Raw genomic sequence first — 11,543 nt, 5'->3', positions numbered from 1 at the left:
TGTGGATCTGTGAGTGCAGACCTAGAAGTCACTGTGAATTTTGCCAAGGACGACATCCCAGGTTATAAAGCTGCCACTGAATTCACCATGATTGGCACCTGTTCTTGTCACAGGTTCAGTTGGCTGCACTCAGTGGGGCAGGAGGAGTCACCAGGGTTGCCTCTATTTACTGAGGAGCCAGACCACGGGTTGTCCCTAGGCCAGGGGTGGGAGCAGGAGCTGCGTCCATGCTCACTCCCAGCCCCGCCACGATGGCAACTCGCTCCCTGTGAAACCTGCGGCTCTACGGTGGGACATGACAAATGACCAAAAAATCAATTTGTAATCTGATTGGAGGTTTTTGATTTCCTCTGATGAGTTTAAATTTCATTAAAAGCAACCTTATTCCAACATAAAAGGAATCCTTGAAGGGTAAAACAGGGGATTGTCTCACCGAGTATAAAGCATCCCAACTCTTTTGTGTGATTTATTCATGGCATTAATTGTGAGGGCCAACCTGTGGTGTCCGTTGGCAGCTGCGCCGTTATCAGGGCCTGGGATCGGCCCAGTGAGCTCAAAGCACAAGGACTCACATTCAAAACTCACTCTTCGGCATATTGACACTTCAGTTATCAACAACCCTTTTTATCTGCTGGGAGGGAGATCGCAGCTCGTGGGGCCGGAATAAGCCACAAATCACTGCCGCCGCCGCCTCTCTGCATTCTCTTAATTGTATGTATTCTCTGGAAAAAATGATCAGCGTGGCCTCTTGTCTTGATGAGAAATTGACATTTCTGAGGACTTCTTTGGGCGCTCCGAGCAAGTGAGATAAGCATGGGCTGTTTGAGAGGAGAGCAGCCTTTCTTCCCTTTCAGGGGCCTCTTTACCGCTCGCGTTGACCCACTTGATGAGTATGGATTTCATGAGGTCTTTTTCAGCATTTGAACTATAAAAGGTTCAGAATGACACCACCCCTTATAGACAAAAGATAACCTTGCCCTTTGAATATATTGATTCTTTATTAACTAGGCTGTTTAATGCAATGAAATGAGGCATTAGATTGAAGTCCATTTCAAGTGCTTTGAATAATCTTTAAAAGCTTGAAAGACCTTAAAAGGCGGCCTCACAATAATTGGCGTGCATTTTGAAAGAAGGCAGTTCTTGCTTCTGATTTGAAACACAAACATAATTTCTCCATCCCCTGGTTACAGGACGTTGGGTACTTGTGGCACCAGCGCAGAGTGCGAAGGAGGTGACTTGCCCAGCAACTGCTTGTCCCAGCCCCAGCCCCAGCCTCCAGCCACTTGGAAGGGAGTCTGCAGGGGAGGGGAGTGGGCAGCCGTCAGGCTTGTACCTTATAAGCCTCTCTCTGTGCTGTCTCTTTAAGTCTGAAATGAGAACCTGATTGTCAATGACAGGAGAAAAAGGTATTCACAAGTTTCTTTATGTTTTGAATAATTGTTTCCTGTTTTGCTCAGCAGAACAAGTAATTAAGATGACATTTGTGAGTACTAATTTGGATCACACTTATGTGTATGTGTTATAAAGCTGCAAGCCAAAACATGCAAACCCAGCCTTTCATGGAGGAGAAAATGAGAAAATACTGAGTGAAATGGGAGCACGGGAAACTCGGAGGAGCTGAATATCGGTGTGTAAATTAGAACCTCAGTGTTGAAGGCAGATCTCATTAGAGTTGGTGCGTTTGGCTACCAGTGTGCAGTCAGCAGTGCCCGGGGCTGGTGCGTGGGGTCTGCTGTGCCACTGTGGTGGTGGTGGAATCAGTGATGCCCCTCTTGCAGACCATAGGCAGCACAGTCATCTAGGTGCTCTGGTGTCTGCACACCCATCCAGAGCCTTTGCTGCTGCGCTCACTCTCCGAAGCCTGGTTCTTGCCCAGTGGAACCCAACCATGGAGCCAAAAGAAGCTTGTGTCTGGGGTCACTGGAGCAGTTGTTCTCTGCCTGCCCGGTGCGCTATTCAGAAGCAGAGGGGCTGGGGCAGAAGGTCCGGAGGGAGTGGGTTACCAAGTCCCTCAGTGAGCCTTGGGATTGTTTGAGTTCTCAAAGACAAGTGCTGGAACAGTGATTGTGTCACTCTGGCGCTGCTGTGGCCCCCAGAGCATGTGTGACACAGAAACATCGCCCAGAGTGCAGCATGCATACAGACGGTAGCTCTGGGGGTCAGGACCACGTAAGTGACAATTTGCTGAACTTGTCTCTACGCAGGTTAGAGGACGGAGGCTGGACAACTTTGTGGAAAGTTCTACTGTGGATCATTTTTATCTTGGCCAGGTTGCAGCTTCAGAACCCGGTATGTGCAAATGAAACCCCGATGTAAATTTTAGGTGTGTTTAGCCAGTCATTTTAATAATCAAAACAGAATTACCAAAAGTGAAATTCACAGACAAGAAATACTTTAATTAAATATTGTGTAAAATGAACATTTTTATACAGTTAAATATCTGAAAAAATGTACAGATAAAACAATCTTATTGTAGGGTCTTTAACAGTAAAATCTACCATTTAGTGAAGTGCTCAGTCTTGAGACAGTGAAGTGATGTGGGTGTTGACTACTTAACCTAAAACACAAACCAACAAGTGAGGGCATGGGGAAGCTGGCAGGCGTTCTCAGTGCGTCCATGTGCGCTCTTTTGTAGATCAAACCCTTACTCGTACAAAATAAAACGGAGGCAATTTAGTTCCAAAGTGACTTCTCAGGCTTTCCCATGTAGCTAGGCCTTGTCAACTGTCACAAAGCCAGACTGTGACCTGCTGACTCCTGGAGACATTGTTTATTTAATTTTGTCCCTAGAATGAACACTTTCTAAGTTGTGCGTTGTTGATTTTTGTCAAGAAGGTATTTTAAAGTCCCTCCTTTTTAAATTCGTTTTTTCTGCTGCAATTTGCAAAATGTTTGTGCTGTGCTGTGTCTGCAAAGCATTTAGTGCAAAGGAGAAAGAAAAAAAAAACCTGACACTTTTGGTCTCACTGTGGGTTTGGCACTAAGAGGCACAGTATCTGAAGGAGGTCATTCCAGTTTTAAAAGTACGGACAGTGCTGTTGGAACTGACCACAAAAATGTATTGTTAAAAAAAAAAATTAAAAATCAGCAGTGATTTGGGTCCCCCTGAAACCTCTGTGAATCAGAGGTGGGCCCAGGAGGGTACAGGCTGCAGCAGAAATAGTCCCAGAAAGGAGAGACGGGTCATGCAGCGGGCTTGTGCTTTTGTGTGTGTGTTTGTGTGTTTTACACCATAAGTCTCCAAATGAAGTATTTATTAACAATTGTAGTGTAAGCCTGTGATAAAATAGCACAAAGGTTCTTTGAAGAAGCCCACTTTAAGGCATCAGAGAAGTTAATGTGGCAAACATTTTAATTAAAACATCAGAAGTAAATTTTATTTTAAACTTTAGGCCTCTGAATTTCTCCAGTAAACACAGTTCAGCTATGTGGCAAAGTCATGGGTGGCATCTAAAATGACTTTTTACATTCTACAAAAAAATAAAATAAAATAAGGACACAGCCCCAAACGGTGTCGCCTCTTCGCGGCCGTTCCACATGCACAGACTCTCCTAGGATTTGTCACGGCCGGGTGGCACCGATTTGTTTTGACTATACAACTAACTTTTTTTCAAAAGTATTTGTTCAGATAACTTAAAAATAATATAAAAATAAACAATGAATTTGACTTTTCCTCAAAATAAAAAAAAAAGATGGAAAGTCTAAACAATAGCATATTTTTGAATTACAAATGAAATGTAAAGACACTGGTTCCTCTTAACGAAACAGATCAAAGAGACAAGTTCTTGGCTAATGCTCTTCCCAGTATCACAACACCAGGCCATGATCAGAAACCAACGCAGACAAGAAAGAAGAAAAAGGAAAAGGCGGGAAAAGCAATGTACAAAATTTCAAAGATAAATACAATATTTATAATCGATATGTTACAAAATAAAGTCCCTTAGCAACTGCAAGTGTTCATGGGAAAGTAAGTGTCAAATGAAGACCATTTTATTCCTTATAAGACACATAAGGAATAAAACTTGTTTTTCTAAATATTTTAAGTGGATCTGAAAAAAATTCAAGACAAGTGTATAAATATTTAGCTACAACTTTGGCAAAATCACAAAAGTCTACAATTTTATAACCACATACAAAACACATTAGGGAAGAAGGATCTAGAAGTCAAAAGGACAATTTCTGGTACAAGAAACATAGACCTCACAGTAGCCTAAGAATGCAATAGTATACAGTGCTAGCAAAAGTTGAAAAAATGTTGCAGATCACACTTGCTTAACAGGAAGCTCTAGCAGTGGGAGAATATTGGAACCAACAGACAGTAGCATTTTTCTCTGTCAGTGTGCTTGTTGAAGGCAAGAGAATTCAATATCAAAGTTACAATTTCTAACTACAATAAGTTACAAAGTTTCATTTCATTAAGATGAAGTTAAGCAATGATAAACCCTCCCTCCCTCCCTGCCACCCCAGTTTCTCCTAATCATATAGTCATCCTTTTTTCCAGTCTGATGGCTCATACCTCCTTGGCCCCCTTTTTATCACCACAAAAAAATATTTCACATTATAGAGATACACAACCATTGTGAATCTAAGTATGAGTACAGAAAAATGTTTGGAGGCATTTTTCATCAGCGTTTCATGATCATCAAAATGGTGCATTCACAAAGTTTCTCCCAACACATAGCAATTACTAGACATGGCCAAGACGGAGTCAGAAACTTTATACAAAATAGGTGTCGCTTTGTTTTCCTTATTCTTCAGGACTGAGAAAGGTGAAAATATGAGAAAAGTTCAGTCAATAAAATGGAATTGTTCATGAAGAAGTAGACTGTTTGTTTGCATGTTGATTCTTAGTAGTTTAAATAAAATCTTTAAACAAAGTCTTTTGTAGCATTTCAATTGCTGCTGCTATTTTTGAAGATACTGTTTCCATCAGCATGTCTTAATATACTAAACGTGTCCCCTGAAGTCGGTCCTTTGATGCTGGGTGCTGCGGAAGGTAAACAGGAGTCCCTCACATTGGCGGGACTACCAGCCCAGACATAGCTGCAAGACAGAAGGACAGAGCAGTTACTGTAGGCTCCCCGCATGCGCCCTCCTGCCAATGCAGACGCGGGCGGGGCTGCCCTTCCCCCCTATTCAACTGGGAGGCTGGACTTGCACAATTCCGTCCATCAGCCTCGGGCGTGGTTAGGGTGTGCTGGGGAATCTGCTTCCTGAGGTGAGGGCGCACGTGGGGACAAAAATCCCCCGGTCCTGCCCCTCCTGCAGCCCTCCTCAAAGGCTTCTTTTGGAAAAGGGAGGGGCTCCTGGCACTGCTGTGTGCAGAGGCTGCAGCTGCCCCGCACTGACCAGTGCAGGGTACAAAGCCAACGGAGGCCCGGGCCCCCCCTCTGCCGAGAGAGGCGACCCAGCCTGGTCACTCCTGTGATGCCAGCCAAGGCTCACAGGCCCTGCTCTCGCTCCCTATGTGAGAACCAGACTGGCCTCAGTTTCCCCTCTGCTTCCAAGTCTGGGCTCTGACCATGCGGTCATCTCTCTGTATCGTAATGGTGAGTCAGGGGCTCTCCAGAATCAAAGCCACTCACAGCCCACCTGCCCTGGAACCTCCAGGCAAGGGCCACGGAGAGATGTGAGTCATGGCACTGCCGTCAGGACCTTTTTTCTCTTCTCAGGAAAGAAGAGAAAACTTTGCACAAAAACGCCAAGCGGGGCTGACACTTTCACGTGAACTCCTGGTACGAATGTAATTTAAAATCTTTTACTGCTACTGTTGTTTAATTTTTGTCAGAATGATCATTCTCATTAATTGATGTATAACATGTTAATACATTTGTTCATGCAGTCACGTGAGCTTCGATTTCTCAGTTCATTAATTTCAACAATATTAATTTATCTCCGACTCACCGTTACAACTTTATGGTTTGGAAGCCCTGTGCGTGTACACACTGCGTAGGAGGTGCCATCTTTCAGCCGGCCTGACCCCGTGTTGCGGGCAGGGCCGCGGCACCTCACCACCTGCCTCTGCAGCGACCCTGGTGCGGTGCCCGCTGATGGCACGCAGGCCAGTCGGCGGCACTTCGGGGGCTGGGCGTCCCTTCATACGCTAACGGATGTTGTGAAGACAATGATTTCAAATCACTGATACCTTTCCAGTTCCTTTTTTGAGCATTAGTTCATCAAAGTGAAATATGCCACCGACTTCACAAAAGGGCCAGTTTGTCTTCTCCGCGGCTACGTCCTCAGCACCCAGCAGAGAGCCTGGTACATAGTAGGTGCTCAGTAAATACTGGTTGAATGGGTTCATGTTTCTAAAGGAGTAACTGGATTTGAGTCACTGGGAGGAGCATATACCAAAGGTGGTGTCTGAAAGAGGCCAGATGACGGCCACTTAATTTAAGTGCCTGCGGGCCTCAGCACCTCACAAAGGGCCACTCACAAGTTCATGAGGCCTGGGGGCACCCACGTGGCTCTGCCTGTCACACACCTCGCAGGCCACGTGCAGCCTGCACAGCCCAGATGGGCCAGGCGCTGGGCAGGCACAAGGTGCCCACTCCGTGTGGCCTCATCTGTGGACAGCTGTGACCTCAGGGCCGGCCCTTCTCCCTCCTGAATCTTTGAAAGAGATCACGTAGGGAAAATCAGCTCCTGTCCACAGACAGGACTACAACCTGGTGTTGGTACACACCTGGCCCTGGGTCTAGACGCACATCCCTTTCCAAAAGACAGCGCAGCCCTGCTGAACGCATGGTCCAGCAAATAAAGTGGAGAACCAAGGCCCAGCCTCAGGACAATGAGGGTAGGCAGATTTTGAGATGGGATCCACAGGCGGCATGGTGCCCTGCCATCCCCATGCCAGGGCTATCTTTGCTGCTTTGTGCATAGGAGGCTGCAAGCGCTAACGACCCTGCACTGAGAAGTGCCAGGCCCCAGGCAAAGATCCATTGGCTGAATCAGACTGACAATGACCACAGCGACCTTCACCGCACTCCCGCCTTCTCTCACGTGGTCCCACCCCCTTAGGGGCACAGGGTGTTCCACCGAAAGTACACTAGGTGCCGTCGGAAGGGTGAACTGGACAAAATCCAAGAGGAGGAATCTGGTCCTTTCTGGGGCTCAGTGCACAGGGGTCCTTGCTCTGAACACCAGGCAGAGGTGGCGCGCATCAAGGTGGGCCACGGGAGAACATGCAGCGGTCACAGAGGTGCCAGGAGAAAGGCCGAGCCCCCACCCCTACTCCCATCCCCACCCCTGGAGAGGACCCAACACTGGCCCCCGGCCCGCACCACCCTCACCTTGCAGTCCGTTCCCATTGGCGCTGGTGCAGGAAGGAGGAGGAGAGGCTTGGGGCCGGACCACGGGCGCGAAGGCGCTCTTCTGTTTCACTGCGGAGATGACATTGGCAGGTGAGAATGAGAAAATGCCGTGTGTGCTGCTACAGTTTGAAGGGAGGGTGACCGAAGAGGCTGCCATGGTGGGGCTGGACGGCACTACTGCAACAAAGCAAACATGGTCAGCACGCGCGGCCGCGGCACAGTGCCACGGCGAGACGGCGCCAAAGGCCTCGCCTCAGACGGGGGGCGGGGGCACGAAAACAAAACATGACATGCGTCTGGCTCGGCCACGCTCTGGATAACAGGCAAGCTCTTTTGCACTGGACTTTCTCTTCCAATTGAGCAGCCCATTTTGTTCGGATTTTGTTTTGGTTTCCAATGAGATCACATCGGGCCCATTTTGGGTCAATTTATGGTCGCCATTTGGATGCCCAGCCTCCAGGGCCACCCTTCCTTTTATCCAGTAGCTCACATCACAGAACATCCAAGCAATGCACACACTCGACTCGGTAGTGAATATGAATCTGCGTGATGACGTGTGACAAAAACAGACACTTACTGCCGTAGGGAGAGTTAGCGGAGGAGCCATTAAGAAATCCAGGCGAGCCAGGGACCCCTAGATTGGCCATGGCGCCACTTCCATATCCATTCATGCTAGTGCTGACTGTGTTGTAATTGGACTGCTGGGGAGTACTGCTGGGGACGTAGCCTCGCGGGGACACGCTGCTTGTATTGCGACTGTAGCCGACTGTTGAAATCCCCCCCCGGCCAAAAATAACATTATTATCAGCGACAGACACTTGGGGGGGGGTTCCCCGAGAATCTATATCATTTATTAACATTGCTAATTGACCCTGTGCTTTCCACCTGCTCTAGCGCCTGCTGCCAGCTCAGATGACCTTATCACGCCAACCCTGCTGCCACTGTCTCACCGTGAGCCCCATCCTGTCTCTGCCGGCTTCGACAGCCAGCCGGGGCGCACTTCGATCTCACCGTCAGTGGCTTTCACGTTTCTCTTTAGAGGCAATTATCAAAGCTTGGATTCCTGGTCTGTCCCCCCCCGCTCTGTGAACTTTCGGCCTCTGTAGACCTTCAAATGCCATGACTGACAAGGAGAGCTTGTTTGTGGCCGTAACTTCCCCTGAAAGGCTGTTTGGGGTTCTTCATTTGTATGGTTTCTATTTCTGTACATGGGGGCAGTCAGGGGACATGGAAGCTTCATTCCTGCCACAGGAGCGTGGACGGATGGGAACAAAATCAGCAGTACAGGTGAGGTGTTTTCTAAGATCACTGCCTGCGCACATTGCAATGAGGAAAACTAAAATGGACCCAAACGGCAAGATGCAGTGGCCTTGGCTGGCCCAGGTCACTGTACTGTGGGATGGGGTGTGGGGTGTGGAAATGCGGGTCTCTCTCCATGGATTCATTCCAAACTTAGACCCAAATCCCACCGTGCAGTGCATCCAAGCAGGCTCTCCTCGGCTCCCTAGGCCATGGCTATCCTATGGCTTAGCCCAGTCTTCCAAGGAAAGCAAAGTCACTTATGAACACATTGAGGGAAACTTCTAGCAAATACCAGTGACCCGCATGGCAGCCAGGGGAGTTGCCGTTTTTAGTAACTGGGCTCTCTGAGTGTTCTTAGGCCAGCACTGGCTGGGAGGACCTGCAGCAAGGTCTTCCTGAGCAAAGGAACCAGCTGAGCCAGAGAGAACGGAACACTAAGGACATTCCCCAGCCGGCCCTGGACACGTGCCTCTTCAGCTAAGGCCTCAACCAACCCACGGAGAGCGTTCAGGGCAGGGGTCCGCCTGGCGCGCCAGCCTACCTTGGTCGTTGGCTTGTGACGTCTCCGACACATTGACGGCTAGCTGGCTGCTGAAGGAGTTGACGCCCATCATGCCCGTGTGCGCAGGGGTGTTGCCCAGGGTGGGGATCTGGTTGTGATTGCGGGGAACGCTGTACAGCGCCTCGGCGATGTCTGCCGCTCGCTTCAAGATGATCTCCTGCAGCAGGAGCAAGTGGGAGCCAGCCGGTCATCCTAGGCCCAGCCCAGCTGGCCGCAATCTTGGGGACCCATGACGGTGGCGTCCCACTATCCCTTGCCCAGACCATGACCAAATCTCTTTTTTTTTTTTTTTTTTTGAGGCGGAGTCTCGCTCTGTCGCCCAGGCTGGAGTGCAGTGGCCAGATCTCAGCTCACTGCAAGCTCCGCCTCCCGGGTTCCCGCCATTCTCCTGCCTCAGCCTCCCGAGTAGCTGGGACTACAGGCGCCCACCACCACGCCCAGCTAGTTTTTTGTATTTTTTTTAGTAGAGACAGGGTTTCACCGTGTTAGCCAGGATGGTCTCGCTCTCCTGACCTCATGATCCGCCCATCTCGGCCTCCCAAAGTGCTGGGATTACAGGCTTGAGCCACCACACCCGGCCCAAATCTACTTCTTAATGGGCAAAGAGCTTCCCCTAGGAAAATCATTTACTGACACTTTTGAAAGGGTGCAATATCTGGCTGGGCACAGTGGCTCACGCCTGTAATCCCAGCACTTTGGGAGGTCAAGGCAGGCGGATCACCTGAGGTCAGGAGTTCAAGACCAGCCTGGCCAACATGGCAAAATCCGGCCTCTAATGAAAATACAAAAATTAGCCGAGTGTGTTGGCAAATGCCTGTAATCCCAGCTACTCAGGAGGCCAAGGCAGAAGAATTGCTTGAACCTGGGAGGCGGAGGTTGCAGTAAACCAAGACTGCCCTACTGCACTCCAGCCTGGGCAACAGAGCAAGATCCTGTCTCAAAAAAAAAAAAAAAAAGAAGAAGAAGAAAGGGAGCAACATTTGCTCAATTCTGTCCTGAATGCTGTGGGGCACCCATCCAGCCCTCCCTGGTTCCCAGTGGCACCAACACTGTCCACCCGCCACTGCACACCATCCACCCGCCACCGCACACCATCCACCTGCCACTGCACACCACAGATGGGTTTCAAGGCTGTGCTCTCCCCTGTGACAAGTTTTTCTGCTTTTGGGTCCTGACACCAACTCATCCTTTCTACTTGAACCTAGTGTGAGGGCAAGGATGGGAAGCCTTTCTCACATCAGACTCCCATGGAGTCACTGGAAAAGCATGCTTGTGTCCAGAAAGCCCACACTGGAGCCACGCCGGCTGCCCACGGGTTCTGGCATGGAGGGAAGGATGGACAAGGGGAGCCGCCCTCCACCTACCTGGTTGTTGTGAGGCATTCCGTATAAGGCTTCCACCAGGTCCGCTGCCCGCTTCAGTAACACCTCCTAAAAGAATAGCAGACAGGAGGTGATTCATGGGAGGAGCCACCCAGCTATCGCTGCCCTTCAGCACCAGTTCCGTCTGCGGGTGTGGAGACCAGTCCTCACCCACAGCGACCCGTCCTGGCCCTGCTGTGTACTTCGAAGGCAGGCACAGACAGGAAGGCACGTGCGTGCTGACGCTGTTTGTGGCCTTTACAAGGAGCCTGAATAAAAGCCTTTTCTGTGGCTCCTCCGTCTGCCTGGGCTCACAGAGGTGCGTGGACAAGCGGGAGGGCCAGTGGAGAATGAGCCCAATCCATGCCTGAGGTTTAATGACAGAGTCTTATGGGTATTAAACAAACACACACATGGCGGAGATATGAAAGGCCCAGGCACCACATTTGCCTGTTAATTCCTAGCACTTTAGTGGTGAAGAACAATAAGTAATTTTCCATATCTTAATTAAACTGGCAGAGTCCTTAAAGACAACATCTCACCCCTAATTCACGCCCCAAATTTGCAAGTGAGTTCAGTGCTTATTCCTCTTTATTTTGAACAATAAAGTGAATTAACTTGGGTTAATCTAGTTCTTTCATAATGACATTAAGAAATTTTTCAATTAACCTCTTTGACTGCATGTTGTAAAGGACTTCATAAATGCCTTCACATTCCGAGAGTGTGCGCGCCGTGCCTGGGGGCTTGGATGCACCGAGTTCTGTCTTATCCACGTCTGCACGCCTACCTCCAGTTTACGATTGTGCGGATTAATCCAGAGTTTAGTTAATTTTAAATACAAATGGGGGCTTACATTTTAACTTTCTCTACCTTGAGCTGTAATAAAACGGAGCTGAGCTTTTTAATAAGCCAAGGCCAGGCCCAAACCCCTCCCCAGCATGGAAGACGAGTACAGAGTTTCTTTCCAACTCCATTCAGCCAGGATGGTACTAGCTCAGAGGGGAA

At 49.0% G+C, this 11,543-nt stretch overlaps 1 protein-coding gene across 9 annotated transcripts in view; it reads right to left on the bottom strand.

The window, feature by feature from the left end:
- Positions 1 to 2,370: 2,370 nt before the first annotated feature.
- Positions 2,371 to 11,543, bottom strand: part of EBF3 (EBF transcription factor 3) — a 131,549-nt gene continuing 122,376 nt past the window's right edge. For 2 of the 9 annotated variants that reach the window (XM_033178803.1, XM_033178809.1), the window contains exons 12-17: positions 10,542 to 10,607; positions 9,157 to 9,334; positions 7,891 to 8,079; positions 7,293 to 7,490; positions 6,146 to 6,258; positions 2,371 to 5,043 (exon numbers count right to left, since the gene is read on the bottom strand). In XM_033178803.1, coding sequence (XP_033034694.1) covers positions 5,026 to 5,043; positions 6,146 to 6,258; positions 7,293 to 7,490; positions 7,891 to 8,079; positions 9,157 to 9,334; positions 10,542 to 10,607 — 762 coding nt within the window. In that variant the 3' untranslated portion in view covers positions 2,371 to 5,025. The remainder of the gene's footprint in view (positions 5,044 to 6,145; positions 6,259 to 7,292; positions 7,491 to 7,890; positions 8,080 to 9,156; positions 9,335 to 10,541; positions 10,608 to 11,543) is intronic. The other 7 variants (XM_033178822.1, XM_033178833.1, XM_033178816.1 and 4 more) reach the window with 4 other exon arrangements.

Source organism: Trachypithecus francoisi, unplaced genomic scaffold, assembly GCF_009764315.1.
Source record: "Trachypithecus francoisi isolate TF-2019V2 unplaced genomic scaffold, Tfra_2.0 Contig01579, whole genome shotgun sequence".
Lineage (NCBI taxonomy): Eukaryota > Metazoa > Chordata > Mammalia > Primates > Cercopithecidae > Trachypithecus > Trachypithecus francoisi.
This window is presented reverse-complemented; position numbering and strand designations above follow the sequence as displayed.